The sequence below is a fragment of the Aythya fuligula genome, chromosome 11 (assembly GCF_009819795.1).
Source record: "Aythya fuligula isolate bAytFul2 chromosome 11, bAytFul2.pri, whole genome shotgun sequence".
Classification (NCBI taxonomy): Eukaryota; Metazoa; Chordata; class Aves; order Anseriformes; family Anatidae; genus Aythya; species Aythya fuligula.
In genome coordinates, this window is record NC_045569.1 from 9554730 (window position 1) to 9571893 (window position 17164).

The window sequence follows — 17164 nt, forward strand, 5'->3', positions numbered from 1 at the left end:
AGCCATACCGCTAAACTTATACGGCATCACATATATTTTCTTGGATGTAAATGTCTCTGAATACTATCCACGCCAGTTGCATAGAATATGCAGGCTTTTTTTTTTTACCGTTTTGCAAAGGAAGGCATTCCCTGTGATTCTTGCAGGTTGGTGTAAATATTCTACGCATGCTGCTAAAGCAGTTTTAGTGCTCAAATCAGACTGATTTTGGTACAGCGTGATGCGTGGAGATGTTACCTCGTTAATTGAGGCATGTGTAATGCATCAGCGATGCATGAATCTTGTTTGGCCATGCAGAAGCTGCAATTTAACGCTTACCTGCATATGTGGCCCATCAGAGTATTTGTGGACGAGCAGTGGTACGCAAACGTATTCATTTAATTGCTGATTGTAATTGCATTGCAGTTTTTTTAACTGCTGATGCATGGAGAAAAGATGGCCCTGAATATAAAAGTGCTTGTGGACTAAAATAGTGACTTTCTGACAACTCGAGAACAACTCTACCAAATGCCTTGCAGCAGATGTAATCCAGGATACACCAGTGCCATTTGCCTTTTATGTAATGCTGCCTATTTTCTTCCCCAATCTCTACAAGGCCTGTGTAGGAAGATAAAAATGCAGAAACATGAGCGCTGCTGTTAGAACTGCTAGATGTGCTTGCATATTTAAAGCAGCTGTTCTTGGAAAAGAAATTACTGGGGCAGCACTTGCATAAAAGCAATTGAATTAAAATACTGGGTTTTAATGTCAGCCATTGGGAGTTCCCAGGAATGGACCAAGTCTGGCTTCCCTCGTACAGGCAGCTTTTGGGTGAAGCATCTGATGGAAACTTTCTTGCTCAAATTATCTCAGAGCTGTTTTGGGGCATTGTGTGAGAGCTGCTGAAAACCTGAAACAACAGCCTTAGGCCTGTGTTGATTTTGGAAGGATTCCTCCATGAAGCAGGGGTCTTCTCCCCCCTGGCTTCCTGAACCTGCTGGCTGAGAGCTCTGCAAGCTTGAAGATCAAAAGGAAAGAGATGCAGCTGTCTGAAGAACTCTCTCTTCAATCTTTCTGCTGGTAGCAAGATCTTGGGAGAAGGAGGTTGAAACAAGTTTGTCTTTTTGTATTGTACAAACCATCATCTGGTGCAGAACAGCAGCAGCAAGAACCAGCTGGAGAGGAGCGTGCTTCCAGTTCCCTCTGTGTGCCCAGAAATTGTGCAAGCCCCAGGAAAGGTCATGATGGACACAGTGTGACCGATGGACGGCGTCTGTTCTCCCTACCTCACCTTCCCATCCCAGGCTCCTTTCTTGCCGTGCACCTTCCCGTGCACAGGTAGAGCTTTTCATTTCCTCATCCTTTCTAGCATCATGACGCCGAGGGGAATCTTCTGGTTTCTCTCTTCATTCCTTGTTTCTTCTGCACCTTCCTCTTCAGTCACCTGCAATTAGTCGACTTCCCAATAGTAAGTGCTCAGACCACCACCTCTGTGAGAGCGTACAACTTACCTGCTCTGCAACCGCTTCTTGTACCCCCTAACTGCAGCCGAGCCACAGGCTCTGGTTTCACAGGCAATACCCGCACCCAGAACGTGGCTCTTCTGCTTTCACTCTGGCTCCAGCCCAAGCAGTGTGCTGGAAAACAGGTGGCTGTATCAGCAGCCTTGAGGAGCTTGGTTCCTTGGCTCCAAGCTCTTAGGAAACCTCTGCAGCAGTTTCACAATGCTGTACCAGCAGTGAATTCAGGAATCCAGCATTCTCTCAGCACAGCTGCATTTTATAGTGGTCCTGAACACTGAAAGGGCAATGCACGTCACGTTCTCCATCTCTGCAGTGCCGTTGGTGTCCTTGCTTTCCACCCAGGCTATCAAGGTAGATGTGGATGAGAATTGTAATGCAGAAAAATAAAACTTCAGAGACCTTCTACTAGGTCACCCATAAGACGGAATAGTTTTTACATGCAAGAATATTTTTAGGTGCCTCTGCACCTCAGCACCTTACTTTAATTTTGTCTTTTAATAGGAAAACTCGACGGGTTCTGTTAACTGGGGCATTGTTTTGGAACTGACAGGCGTATTAGCCCTCCCCTCCATTTTAGTAATGCTAGTAAAATATCTTAAATACTTGGAAATGAGGGACTGAATCCCTCCTTTATATTAAGAGGATTGCACTGCATGCCCTGTAACAGAGGAACCAAAGAGCACTTGTGCCAAGGCTGTGCTGAAGCATCCCCGTCCCAAAAGCTGCAGTTTGTGCCTGTGGTGTACACGCAGTTTGGAGGCACAATATGTGCTTTGGCACAAAACCCCTTTCTATTGTGATGCATATTAAATCTACTGAAAGAGTGATGCTTATAAGATTACTCCTGTTAAGAATGACTAAACCTGTACTTATTTTGTTACATACTTTTAACTATCAATTAACTTAAACTAGCCCTGCCTCTTTTTGCTCTTTCGTCTGCTGTTTTGAACAGGTCTTTAGATTTTCAGTACGTTTTTTCCTGCTTCCATGAAGTAAGAATAAAAATCCTTGCTTTTATCAGGAGCATTAGCTTGCTTCCACTACTGTGGGACCTGACACAATGCATTGGGCCCACATCTCCGCAGCGAGCTGTGTCTGAGCAGCAATGTGGGTTCTGCTGAGCAGTGCTGTGTAAAAGCCGAGGTGAAATCCAAATCCCAAGGAACAAAACCTGCTTCATTCTGTGCTTTGTATGTTACTGGCACTGGAGCAGAATGGTGTAAGAAAAACCTCGACTAGAAAAGCTTTGCAGGAAAATGTTGCTCTGTTGCTAAATCTGTGATTGAGGTCAGCCGCGGTGATATTTCAAATGTAGCTTGTACAGCAGAAGGCAATTAGCCAAACATTCTGATAGAAAAAGGACTGGAAATGTCTCAGCCATAGCTTGAAACTGGCTAGCATCAGATGCCCTGAAATATTAATATTCCCTGTAATGCTCCCCTCAGACTGTGTACAAAAATAGTCCCAGCCCTCGGAGAGCTGGAAATGGCTGCTGCATAACTGTGCCCAGCAAGGAACAGGCAGAGCGTGCTCGTGTCACTTAATGCTCTCATTGGGATAACCTGGCAAAGATGTCCTCTTCTTCAATATAATTATCTCCTGGCTGTAGGAGAACGCTAGGTCACCCTGCAGCAGAAGTCACCATGTCCTAGAAAGCTTCCCCTTTCTTTCTCCTAGAAAAAGTGGGCCAGCTGCACGGCACAGACTTGCTGCGCCCTGTCCCTGCAAGGCTCTGCTTTCAGCCTCTTCCTGCTGGTGAAAACCCAGTGCTGACAGATGGAGGCTGTGTGGGGCTTCACTGTAAGCTGATGAATCCTATTTCTTCTTTCCTTAATGGGGAGTGCTTCACAATTGCTTTTGACAGCCCTTACGTGCCAGTTTCGGGACCATCGCTTTGCCTCCAAGTCTGTCCCATATGCTCCATGCTTGCAGGCCTTTCGCTGTCGGGGGCTTGGAGGTGAGCTCTGCATATCGTCCTCGAGGAAGCAGAAACCCCACTGGGCTCACCGAGCCCCTGCCCGACAGAGCCTCTTGTGCCTACCAAGGAGGAGATGACACCTTTCGGTGGATCACAAAGTGAAATTTGCTTCTTAATGAAGAACCACCACCTTTTGGAGTAAGAATAACACTCCTCTTTGAGGCTGTGGATGGCATTTTGGAAAGTGCCTCCTGACACTGGTATCCTGAAGGTGTAATGCAGCACACCTAGCCCTGCCTGATTTATTTTCTGCTTGGAGACCTTTGACTTGAAAACTGTTTGGCATCATTTGGCAACTAGACAGCGTTCCTCTAGCTTCATCCATTCTTGCTGCTTTGGTCACGTATATTGAGGATTGTTAGCAAAGACGTTATTTGCCTGTGAGGATACTGAATTATTTCCTTCAGTGTTGTATCATCCTGCAAAGGAGAAGGGGATTTTCTTTCCTGAAGAGAAAGATTTCCTTGATGAGAAAATGCTTTAAAATCAGGAAGGGGACAGGATGACATGCTCCTCACTGTATTTAAAGTACTTTAAAATAGCATAACCTCCTTTAGGGGCTTCACCAGAGGTCCTGTGCTTAGTCTGGATTTCTGTAAGCAACTTCCAACAGGTGTGAGATTTTTGGAATTTGTATTTGCAGAGGCATTTTGACAAAAGCCTGGGGTCATCAGCCTCTCCTGATGGTGTCTTTTCAGGTGAACACGTGGATGCTGAGGAATGCTGTACCTTGTTTGTACAGCCAAGACTTCTCATGGTTCAGAAGCTTCGTTTAATGCAGCCTCTAACAGTGTTATCAATCACCTGTCCTAAAAGAATCCTCCAGCACTAAAACATGGGAAAACTCCATTTCAAATGCCCTTGTGTTTGAGATACGGCAATGCCTTTAGCACATAAACTTGTCAAACATTTTCCCGGAGTTGTGATTTAATTTGGGGGAAGAGCAGGTTCAGGTGCTGCTGCTCAGTCAGTCACATGAGATATTTTACTTGTTAGTTTGCTGTGACTTTAGTAAGATTTAATTTCTGCTCAGTCTTCTGACATGCAGTGGCAGATGAGCCACCAGGAAACCTCCCTGCTCCTGCCTGTAGGTTTTGCTAGCAGCAAAGGGAACTTCCCTTGTGTAGACCCTTGTGATGAATTGCAGCACCTGGGGGTCTTTTCCTGGAGCTCTCAGATTGGATTTTGACTGGATTAACAGATCAGCACCCAGCGATCACACAGCAGGCCACGTGTGACATAATTAGCAGGCTAGAAAGCGAATGGGCTTTAAAGGTGGTCACTGCAGCACTGAAGCCATCTGCTTAAGTGAAGGTTCAGCTCAGGCAGTCCATTGATCCAGCGTAATCTCTCGTGAGGCATTAGGCTGCAACAGGCTGCTGTGACATGCAAAGGGGACAGCAGTGCCATTATTTATAGACAAATTAATTCAGAATTAAAACCCTCTGCTGATATTTAGGGTGCTGATACTTATTCTGTGTTTTGCTCAGGACTGCCCAATTCACCTACAGCTCCCCTTAAAAATATGTTTGCATACATGCTGGATGAAGCAGTGTTCTGTTGGAGGGATTTTAACTTTTGCTGCATTACATATACCAGCTGTAGTGTCGCTGTAAGGTGTTAACAAGCGTGAAGTGTTCCAGGTCATGGTACATTTACAGACCAAATCTACAATCTCGCTACAAGGAATAATGGCTTGATGCAGCTTTTGGAGCTTTGCATTAAGAACAGGATCAGCACGGAGCCCTGACACAATGGGCAGGTTGTAACCCAGGTCCCTGGCAGCTCTGCTTCAAAGCTGAAGGTACCCACAGAGCCACAGGGACCTCCTGAGCAGTGCAGAAAATGTTCCTCCTGTTCCTGCCCTGGGGAGCACCTGGGCCATCTCAGTCCTGTAGGTTTTTGGTAGATAACTGAAGCCCAATGGTGAGATTTCTCCCTTGTCCCGCTGTGTGCCTGGTGATCCAAGCCTGAGTGATACGCTTGCAGATGTTCAGCTGAGATGTTGGTTGGAGAGAGGTGGGAATCAGTTTTCCTTTTTTAAGTTGGGCTCAATGTGGGAAAGGTGATAGCTTCCAGGGAACTTGTCGCTTATTTGCTGTGCAGATTCTTAAAGCTTAAAATAACTGCCTCTCCACCGAGCAGCTTGTAAATGCAGTTCCTGTTTTCCTTTGTAGCTATCCCTGACATCACTGGCCACAAGCGAAGTGAAAATAAAAACGAGGGGCAGGAGGCACTCATGTACTGCAAGTCTGTGGGCTACCCACATCCTGAATGGGTGTGGCGCAAGAAGGTCAATGGAGTATTCGAGGTAAGGAACTGGGGTAACGGGGATGTATAAATATCCCAAAACTCCCACTAAGGCAGGAAACGACCACCTTAGTTCTAGGGGTGTGCTCTTTAGGGTGCCTTGTAACGTCTCAAAATGTGGTTCCATAAGTCTGAGATGCGGCTGAGCAAAGCTGAGATTTTTTTTTAGCAGCAGCAAGTACAAAACTGTTGCACGCCTGTAGCGTTGCTGAGCAAACAGTTGCTTTTTACTTTGCTGCTGGACAAAGTTAGGAGTTGTCCCGAAAGATGGAATGTTGAGGGTCTCTGCTACAAACTGCAGAACACGCGTTATGAAATGTACTTTAAAAATGCATTCAGTTATAAATTTCTTAAATTGTTTTTCAGTTTTACTGGTTGAGCTCACAAGACTCGATAGGAGGACTTGGCAGTGATATCTATTAGCATTTAAGTGCCCATATTTTTTCCATGTGGCAACCCAACTGTTGAGCTAAAAATTTGATCAGCAATTGGAAGAGCAGAAGAGAAGCTGAAAGTTGCTAAATCCTTCAGCCTGCCTATTTTTACATCTGCCAGAGAAGCAGTAACTTGATTGATAGACAAAGAACAAATATTCAGCAAGTAATAGCGTGGGTTGTTTGCTCACTGTTAAGGGTGAGCTTAATTTTTCATGGGACAGTGATGTATGGGCAGCTTAGCCAGTGCTGTGAGTCATCAGAGTCCTGTGTGTTGCTCTGTCAACTTCCCCACAGGCTTTCTTTCTGGTGAAGTTGATAAATTCATCCAAGATTAGCTCTCAGGAAGGTCAAACCATTGTATTTTGTTCTGTCAGTTTTGCCCCCTATGATTCTTAAAATAAGTAATTCCAGAAATCTTTTTCCAAAATGTGGAAAGAATGTGGGGCCTTAAATTCCAGGTTCTGTAAATATTCAGACTTGGTAGTCTAAGAACAGTGCGTGTTTGTTTTAAAAATGTTACAAAGACAAGATGTTAACAAGTCTACTGTATCTTAAATAATTAGACAATGCTACCTAATGCAGCGTAGAATAATCTTAACCTGTGCTGCTTTTTTTTTTTTTTTTTTTCCTCTACATAGGAATGATTTTGTCCCCTTCTTGGGAAAGCACTCTCTAGTTCTCTTGTCTGGTTAGATCAGTTTGTTTCATCTTGTTGTGTAGAGGGGAATGGGTTGTAATGGTTTCTCGTAAGGCACGAGGCTGAGAACACTGCAGCATACACGTACATCCCAACCGCTGGCATTTCATGGCTGCTACTGTTACAGCAGGAGAATGCAGCTTGTCAGTCAAGCTGACATGGTTTGTTTTCTTTTTTTTGTTTTGAAACAATTCACTTCAGGGAGGGATATAAAGTGAACACTGGCAGTGGGCTCTGTTGTGTTAAAGAACCAACAGCTTTTTGAGAATCCATCAAATCTTTTCTACTTGCCATGACATGGAAATAAAAAGGAAAAGCCTCGGTGCCAGGACTTATTAAGCTCTCTCTCTTCTCCTCTTCCACCTTTCTTCTTTCATCAGGACATCAACAACTCTTCCGGCAGATTCTTTATTTCAAATAAAGACAACTACACTGAGCTCAGCATCACGAACCTACAGATCAACGAGGATCCTGGCGAGTACCAGTGCAACGCAACCAACCAGATCGGCTCCATGTCCGTCACAACCATCCTCCGTGTCCGCAGCCACTTGGCTCCCCTCTGGCCCTTTTTGGGGATCTTGGCAGAAATTGTTATCCTCGTTGTCATCATAGTTGTTTATGAGAAAAGGAAGCGGCCGGATGAAGTCCCAGACGGTAAGTGTGCTCAAAGCCGCTTGTAAGAGGAGGAAAACATAAAAAGGCAAAGCAAACTTATGGAAGGAAAACAGAAGGGGTCTTTGGCAGGAAGGATCATCAGCGCAGCTCGTTCAGCTCTGAGCTCTTTGCCTTCTCATCTGTTCACTCTCCAAATCCTAAAAACCCCAGTAAGCCGAGAGGGTCTGAGTGCTGTGCAAAGTCCTAACACTGCATTTCCCCTGGATCTTGGACTGTGGGATGGGAGGGCAATTTTTTGCAATATTTGGAATGTGTTTTGTTGCACGAGGTGGGCCTTGTGCCCCCATCTCTTTCCTACTGTAGTATCCCTGAAATCTTCCATGCCAGCCCACGGAACATAGCGCAGCACAGGGAGAGAGCTGGAAACCCTTTAATCCCTGATGGTGCCTGGATTGGACACTGGGCAGGTTTTGGAAGAAAACACTGCACTTAGAGGGATTGGGACCACAGATATGCTTCAAAAATATCATGTTTTCAGGGAGGGTGGGAGGGGAGGTGGGAGGTAGGGCTCTTATTTTGGTGTGTAACTGAATTAGTAATGTATTTAAGGAATGCTCTGCAAACTCCTGTCCACTGAGTTGTATTTTCTAAAGATTAGGCTATTAGCTTTGATGGTAGCACTGATTAATTACAGCTTTGTTGTGTACCAAACAGCTTAATTGTTTTATCTTTGAACTTCTGCATATCTCCCTCTTTTAAAAATGGGGGAAGGGGCATTTTGAAGCTAAAATGAGTATTTGAAAGAAAAACATTGACAAACAGACCTGACACTCGTGTGACACCTAGTTGCTTATTACTGTGTTTGTCAAGAAAACTTACTCAAGGAATCCCTGTGAGAAACAGCTGGTAATGCCATCTTGCCTGCTGTAGGAGCATGACGTGTCCAGATAATGGAGCAGGTGCTGGGGAGTACATGGAGGGCAAAACGCTGAGTCAGTGTGGGGAAGCACTGAATCACGGGGGCTTTCCTGGGTTGGACGAGCCTGCGAGCACAGTAGGTACCTCCCAAAAGCAGCTGTGTTGTAGCTTGTGCAGCACTGACTCGCCGTTGAGTTGCACAAGGGCTCGGTAACAGCGCAGCAAGATGTTTGCCTTCGGGATGGAAACGTAGGTGCTGAAACAGCAATCTGCTTGTCGAGCTGGGGCGAAAATAACTTCACTGCTCCCGAGCTGGGTTTTAGCGAGTGGAAGAAGAAATCTTACAAAATAGGTAATCAATTTCAGTAGCTTGGCAGAGGCTTGGATCACTTCCACAGCAGATCGAAACTTTCTTAAATAGTGTATACCTAGAGGAAACTAGCTTTTGATCTTAACCACCTCGGTAGCGATTACTAACTGCTTACAGAGCATGCGTTGGGACCGTTCCTAGGTGTGTATCCACCAAACTTGATACTGTGTTGTGCATGTACCTCCGCCAACTAACAGCTTCACGGTTGCTGAAGGGGTTTGTACTGCCGGCAGTTTGTTCTGTAAGTGGCTCTCAACCAGCCCAGAAAACTTCAGATGTATTTGAAAGAATAATTGAACGTTTTCTCGTGCTTCTCACATATTGCTGTACCATTTTGGCCAGGGGGAATCTCACCTCTTTTCTTTTGGTGGCTGTTGGTAGTTCCCTGCATTTCCCAAGCTTTCTCTTGGTGAAGTTTCACAAGGACTGAAACGAGGCATCAGCAATTGTAATCAGATATGGAAATAGTTATCGCAAGCAGCATAAACTGGATTTAATCCAGTAGAAATTGGCTTGGACTTGACCAGATTGCAACGCGACAAGCGTGTTAGCACAATTGAGCACACACCAGAGGTGAATTGTGCATCGGTGTTCGTTACGGGCTTGTTTCAAAGGCTGAAGTTTTCCTGGCTGGTCTGGCTGCTCTTCAGATGCCTGAGGAATTCCAGGCTCATCATCTCTGGTGTAGGTGTCCAAGATGATGAGCCAAGTAACTGAGGTTACTGACTTTGCTTGCTCAGTTCGCTATTCTTTTAAAGGCAGCTAAGCTCGAGTCCTGGAGAGTGATGAAACTCTGAACCGTGTTTTCTCTGCCCACTTTCTTGGAGGACAAAATCCAATACTGAATATTGCAGTCAATAATTACGTATTAGGTTTGCTAGATGAAGAGATGCAATCGGCATCTAAAGGCTGACTTGAGTCCTGTGTTTCCTTGGAGACTCTTGTGCTTTCTTTAACTGCATTTGGAGCTTTCCGTGGTACTGTGGTGGGAAACACCCTTAAAGCCGGGGCGTTTTACAAATGCATACGTGAGAAATCCTTGATAGGCTGCTGATTTCCACACTTGACCGTTTTCTTAATTACTTATTATTATATATTATTCTTAATTCCATTGTTATTTTAAATATGTTGTTATGAAATGCCAAAGTTAACGTTTGATCACAGTGGTGTGTTTATCTGGGATTGAAACTCAGTGTTTCCAAACTCGTGCATCTGCCTCTGTGCTGCAGTGAGCTGCGGCAGGTAACACCAGCGAGCCCACAGTTGAGCCAGCAACTTAAGCAGTTGCCTATCAGAACATTAATTAGCTGCGAGTCTAAGCATCATATTACTTAATATAAATATTATTTGGCATCTGCTGTGGTTTCTTTACAGTCAGCCAGTCTCCCGAATTTTCTTACTGTTGGTTTTGATGCCTTAAACCTTCAGGACAAGGGTTGTGGTTACGCCAGCCCTTGTGCGAGGCTGTGCTGTTAGTGCCTCCTCCTCGCTTACAGGGGCAAAAACTGGTAGCAGAGTAACCTCCCTGCTGCCCCATCTCGCTGGGATGTGCATTTTGTCCTTGGACTACTCCAAATTTGTCCCTACTCTGAGATTTTTTTAATAGCTCCCCACCATCACCCCGCTCCCCATCGCAGCAGCATAACTGGACCCATCAGATCTCCTTTGATCTACAGTAGCAGGCAGAAGCAGCCAAAAAAAAAAAAAAGAACAGACAGCTGTGTTTGAGGATGGATGGCCATTTTGCATGTTCCTTTGGACTGCTGCCTAATGGATCGTTATCATTCGGCTTGGCACGTCCTCCTGCAGGCTGTCCGCTCCTGCTGATAAGGTGTCTGCTGCCATAAACAGCCTAAATGTTGGGGTGCGAGCTCTGACCCATAGGGCGTTGGAGTTCCCCACCTGAAGGGAGGGAAGGGGGATGTCTCCTGTATCCAGCTGGCCTTTTTTCTCCCTGAGAATCCTCTGATGGGTTGGCTCGAGGTAGGTACCTTTTTGGTACAAAGAAGTGCCCCCAAAGACTTCCAATGGCTGATGCTGAACAGGAGCCCCCACTTGCTAGTGGGGGATGTGACTGGAGAGAAACATTATCTCTGTCCTGGAAGACGTCTGGGATGCTTTCCAGAGCTCTTGGGAACTCTACCTGGCCAGCCAAAATAAAATCAATTGAATTAATTCCCTTTCTCTCTCTCATCTCCGTGTCCCACAGGCTAAAAATTACCTGTCGTAGCGTGCCAGCTACCGCTTCTCTCAGATGGGTAGCGAAGATACCTGCTTGAATTCGGAGCAGTTCTCGGTTTACTGTTCAGTAACACTGCAGAGCAAGGCCACTTAGGTGTCAGAGCTGGGTGGGAAGGGCTCTGTGTTGCAAAAGAGACTTTCCCAGCGCGTTTGCTGGCTGCACAAAATGTTACCGCCCGCTAGAAGCACTGCCAGCCAGAGGAGTGAGGGCGATCCTTTAACTTTGGCATTTCCTGACTGCAGTTTTTTGCATGGACCTTGCTTTTTGTGTTTGGTTTAGTTGCTTCTTCTGCCACAGAACAGGGCTGCTCGGTAGCTCCTTCGCTGATATTTCCTCCTTCACATAATTCAGGTGTTTATTTTTTATTTTGTCCTGCTGCTGCATAGCAGGAGAAGGAACGTCTGCCCCCGTGCAATCTGCATTCCCACCAGCGATGGTGTGGGGATGGCATTAGTGCGCGCCTGGGGCAGGATCTTGCTCCTCGTGCCTGTGGATTAGGGGCTTTCTGGTCCTGCTGGGGGGAGAGGGGGCTGCAGCGAGTATCACCATCAGCCTGTGAGCCCCCTCGCTCTCAAATTATGTGCGGAAAGGAGGAAGGGAGGGCAGGCCGCGCTTGAATTTCTGCACCACAAACTGAGAGTTGTGGCTCACTTTACACGTGGTAAAGCGAGCCGGGCGCATTCCGTTTCCAGACAGCAGCTAGGTGTCGTGAAACCAGAGTGGGTGAATAACGTGCAGCTTCCCATGGCTTTTGGTGATGAAAGCTGCATGAACATGGCATGTCGAGGCCAGGGATGCTGGCACTTCACTGCATGCACGGTCAGAAACTGTTCCAGCGGGGGACTGCTGATGCATTTTGCTCAGAACGCAAGTTGCTTGGACTTCCCTTGACAGTAAAAGGGAGCAAATAGCTTTTTCTTCCTCTGTGGTATAGCTTAAGCTGTTCATTTTTGATAGACGTAGTGATCAGTCATTGTGACCTTTATATAGTCTATCAAAGATTCCTAAAGAAAGTGCTTTCTCCTGTTGTTGGATCAAATTAGCACAGATGCTGTTTTAAAGGGTGTGTTCCGGGGTAAGTAGAAAGTAAAAACTCCTTGGCTACATTCCCTCTTAGGAATGTAAACAGTTTTTACTTCAAAATCCATCCTGTGCATACTCCTTAGCTCAAAGCCATGAGGTGACTGGGTTATGATACGTGCTTTTTCATTCTTCCCCTCTCATTTGTCAGCTTAATACAAAGCCTCTCCATAAATGTATTTCTGCTCCGGCTGTGCAGCAGCTCCATCCATATCCCTACATTCTTTCTAATACTCATTTTTTTTCTTGACTTCCCTGTTCCTGCTATTACTGTAAGTAATTTAAAGAACAAAATGTTTTCACTTAAACGGTTTACCTTGTAACAAGTTAATTTTTGTTTTTTCCTATTACCCACACCTTTCTCTCCCACGCTTAAAATTCACAATGGGGAGAAAACTGTCAGACAGGCACGCTGTGAGATTGTGTAGCTATAAACTATACCTAAACGCAAGCATCGTTGTGTCAGAGCGGTAATGGAATAGCCTGGCTTCTGTGGGCCTTTGTACTAATTTGTTAGATGCTATTAGAGGGTCAGAACTCCTTGAGGCTGATGTAAGTAATCTTGGCCAGAGAGTCGTCATTGCCTTATGCCTTCATTCCATTTCAGAGCAACTGCTTTGACCTTACCGGTGGGTTTTGCGGAGCAAGGTGAGCGTCTCCACTCACCGCTCCCCCCCTCTGTTATTAATGAAGCGAAACAGAAGAGCGTTACTGCAAACCCTGTGTGCTGTGCTGGCAAATGCTGCCTCCAAATCTTTGTGCAACCTAAATTGTCAGTGCGGGTCATAACGCCCATGTCCCTGCAAACAGCCGTGTGGCAGAAAGCACAGGGTGCTCGCTGGGGAGCCTCCTGCACCTTCCATGAGTTCACTGAAGAATTTGAGTGTGTTTTTTTTTTTTTTTTTTTTTTTTAAAAACTTGGGCAAACATCTGAATTCTTACTAAGGTCCTTCTCAGAAGTTTGCAAACCACCGCTGAATTTTCTCTTCCCAGAAAGCACAACCTGAAGCTAGTGTAAATGTCAGAAGTCCGCAGCAGTTGCAGCAGACTGCTTTGCAAGCTGCAGTGGTCGCTCTGTAACACCAGACCGGAGCAGCCACAGATGCTGCCTTTTCCTTTTAAGCATTTGGACAGAAATTGCACATGGGTGTTCTGCTTGGGTGTGCGCTGTAATGACGTTTCTGTTCACTACAGGTGTGCAAGGCAGGCCTGAGTGCTGCCATCTGCCAGGGTAAGCAGCCCTGTAAAAGGGGAGCCCTCCACAAAACGCAGCCCCCTTCTCAGTCTGCTGTAGCATGAGTTCTGTTCCCAGACATTTAATGCAAGTTGAAGCCACAGCAAACATATTTGTCATTCCCCCAGAGTTTTAACGTCCAGAAATTTTGCCGAAGAAGATCACGCTTGGTGCGCAATGCACTAAAGACAGGAGGGATTCTAAACTTCCAGTTCAGAAATCTGCAATTTCAGGGCAACACTAAGCAGATAATCACTATACCTACCTTAATCGTGCATTATATAAACAACGATCTGCTGGAGTCCGCAGGCCCCTCCGAATTAAAAAGCCAACTCCTGGAAAATGAGGGGGTTTAGGTCGGTCAATTATGAAATTACAGCTTCACCTGGCAGCGTTTCAGGAGCCCCGCAGGTGCGGAATGGAATGAAGCAGCATACTCAGAGGCTGGTTCTCTGTGGCCATGCATTTTAAATACTGTTGCGATAGAAATCAGTTACTAGAGCAGGTCTTCTGGCATAAAGGTTTTGAGTTATATTGATATTTGTCGGTTACTATGACTTCTTTTTTTTCCCCCCTTCAATTGCATCATACCCTTAAAAAACGGTGGTAAGTGAGAGATCTGCATGCTTTGGAGTTTGTTTAATCTCCGCTTCAGTCTATACAATGCACAAGTCATAATGTTAACACTTTTTCTTAAAACTTCTTCATTCACGTTCACGACTAATTTGGATTTCAGTTTGCTGTTTTTAATCTTTATTTAATCTAATTTTGTACTTATTTTTTCTGTTGTTCTGTTGCCCCCTGATTTCGCTCAGGTTTCGGTCTTTGTCTGTACTGTACTGGGGATGCTTTTTCAGCAGAGAAAAGTCTGACCGGGGTAGTAACGCATAGAGAAATTTTCCTCGGTCGCATTTTATCACCGTTTAGGTTATAGAAGGGGAAGGGGCGAGTGGTGGTGATCCACTGGTCTTTGGCCTTATGCACAATCACAAGTATCCTAATAGGCATTTTTGTTGGATCTTTGGCAGGGAAACTTTTGCTGGCAGCCTTTATAAACGTGAAGCTTTTTTTCTTTTAACACACTAAACTCCCTGTCTGAAATACACATCTAAATATTTTAACTGAGGAGGAAGGAACAATGGTTATTTGGTAGCGAGAGAGAGAGCTTGTATCTTAATGGTGCAGTTTGCTATTTCTGAAGTTCAGCAAAACAAACTCTCAAAGCTGTCTGATGCTTGTAGAAAGCTGAGATAACCGAGTGGTAACGCCGAACGGCGTCGGTAGCGCTACTGGCTTGGGCTGGGGGGGCGCAGGGCTTGCTGTCTGTCCCAGGCTCTTCCCACCGAGTGCGCAGAGTACGTAGCCTAGCCTGCTTTGCAATCTTTTGTGAGTCAAAAGATTATCGTGGAGGGAGGCTCTAGATTTACTCTACTGTGCTTTGTGTTTCAGTACCTGATGTGTCTCTGTATATCTCCACTGTATATACAACAGCACATTGATGTCTGGTTGTCCTTACTAGTCCTAGTTCTCTCTGTATCTTGTCCGATAGTGTACTGTTGCTGGTAATGGACTTCTGTGGACACTGGTGTGTCGCTAGTATGTTATTTTTGGCTGTAAAGCTCTCGGTTTGTGGTTAGTTCTTTATTTTTTTGAAATATTTTTTTGTTCCGGTCACTGTCTGTGCTAGCGGTGGCTTTGCCTCTCCGTTGCCTTGAAGGTACAGGTGGAGTAATGTCCCGTTTGACAGACATTACTCCTAGCGTGTGCTCATGCGGATGCCCACACTGTTCAGACTGTAATTTCCATAACTGCTTCATGTGCACCAAGCCCCCTTGTGGAATCCTGCTGAGAGTTTCTTGAAGGCTTCAGTGAAAAATCCCTCCCTTACAAGGGGGAGCAGCAACTGTGGAGTGCTCAAAACAGCAGGTCGTGAATTGGTCCCCCAAAATACCTCTATGGGAGCATTAATGTAACTTTCTGGATTGATTTTTGTACTGCTGCTTAAATGCACTTCCATCTTCTGTACTGCAGCTCGGGGGAAAAACAAGGGCTTTTTTAATTCAAAAAGTATTCAATTGGCCATGAAAGAACCCATATGAAACATTACTCGTTGGCAATTTTTTCCAATTCTTCAAAGAGAATGTTTTTTCTTGCCAGGAAACGCAGGCAGAACAATGCTGTCAGTCTTCCATAGCTGAAGTCTGTTGTGTCTGGAGGTGTTGTGACACCGGAATTTTTCCTGGTACTTTGAGTCCTGTGCTCTATCGGACGCAAACACAAAGCCTGCAGCTATCCCAGGTGTATGCTTGGGTACTTGAATCAAGTATTGAACCTTCAGCCTCCTCCTAACCCGGTCTCTGATAATTAGATCTTGAGAGAAATGGGAAATGAAAAGGCTGTGTCGTCCGTGGTAGAAGATGAGCATATGGCGTGTACACCCTGTTGTGTATGTACCAATAATTACCCACCCACAGTTGAAGGATGGCTTAAAAATCAATCCAAGAAAACAAACAGCAGGATTTTACAACTGAGATGTTGGTTTGTCTTCTCATCTATTTTTATAAGATTGAACCACTGGAACTTGGGGACAAGATGAGCCTGACCATATTGCAACAATCTGTCCGCTACAGTTGCAGTTCTTCATGACAAGCATTCAAAGTGTTAACTAAAACCATTGAAGCAACATACCTGCCATTAAAACTTGAATCCAGAAAATAACTCCATGAATCTTTGCACTACCAAGTGGAATGGCCTTTAATGCTGTAGATAGATTGGTTTGCTGTTTGCAGTTGGGCTGGCGGCGGTACAAAGACTGACTCTCTTTTCTTTCCTTCCCTTGTCTTCCCTGGATTGCACCTGAATTCTTGCTGCAGATGATGAATCAGCTGGGCCAATGTAAGTGCACCGTAAGAAAAAAAAATATTGCTGAGATCACTCTGGGGGCTTACGGGAGTTGGCAGTGCTGTTACGTGTGCCATTACTAGCTGTGACATGAAAGCTCTAATAAAGATCAGCATGCCCTGTGTTGTATAGCAAAGTAAAAGCAGGCAGAATCCTCACTCTTTGAAGCCTCTGAGTTAATCTCTGGCTTTTTTGGCCAAGGGAGTAAAAAGTCTATTGCGGGAGAGGCACAAAAAAGCCCCTGGTCCCAAATAAAGGGGGCTTGGGCCACTGATGCTTGGGAATGGTACCTGCTTGGTTTGTTGTTTGATGGCAGTGAAGTAATGAAAATTGAAATCTGCCAGATTCTTGCTTGACAAACAAATATTTTCAAAGGAGTTAGCGTGTAATTCTTCCTTCATCCTATTTAACTTGGGATGTACAAAGAAAATTTTCCTACGCTTGTAATTTAATGTGTTTTTTTTCTTTCCCCAGGAAAACCAATTCTACAAACAATCATAAAGATAAAAACTTACGCCAGAGAAACACAAATTAAAAATGCTTATCATGTAAGTATGACTTGCACACATCTCAGAAACGGTCAGACTAAAGCCCTCCTTTTTCACCCACGGTTTGCATATGTAAACCGAACTCATTCCGTGTGTTAAAGCTACCAGCTGCTCAGAGTATGGCACTAGGCTTTCTGTCACGCTTTGAAGAGCACTGGGGGTTATCAAAAGAATTTTTTCATAAAACGTGTAGGTAGTTTAACGATTCGTAGCGCTCAAACTCTACGTAACTGCTACTATCACTAATAAAAAGAGCCCTCATTTCATCTTAAAGCCTGGAAGCTAAGCTCGGTTGGGAAGCCTGTGCCTCCATTTAAGACCAAATTGGATGT

The 17164-nt window shown here is 45.1% G+C and overlaps 1 protein-coding gene across 2 annotated transcripts in view; it reads left to right on the forward strand.

Moving 5' to 3' along the window:
* Positions 1 to 17164, forward strand: part of NPTN (neuroplastin) — a 51436-nt gene that overhangs the window by 32753 nt on the left and 1519 nt on the right. The window contains exons 4-7 of one of the 2 annotated variants that reach the window (XM_032194582.1): positions 5658 to 5791; positions 7305 to 7578; positions 16257 to 16278; positions 16759 to 16832. In XM_032194582.1, the coding sequence (XP_032050473.1) occupies positions 5658 to 5791; positions 7305 to 7578; positions 16257 to 16278; positions 16759 to 16819 (491 nt within the window). In that variant the 3' untranslated portion in view covers positions 16820 to 16832. The remainder of the gene's footprint in view (positions 1 to 5657; positions 5792 to 7304; positions 7579 to 16256; positions 16279 to 16758; positions 16833 to 17164) is intronic. The other variant, XM_032194583.1, reaches the window with a different exon arrangement.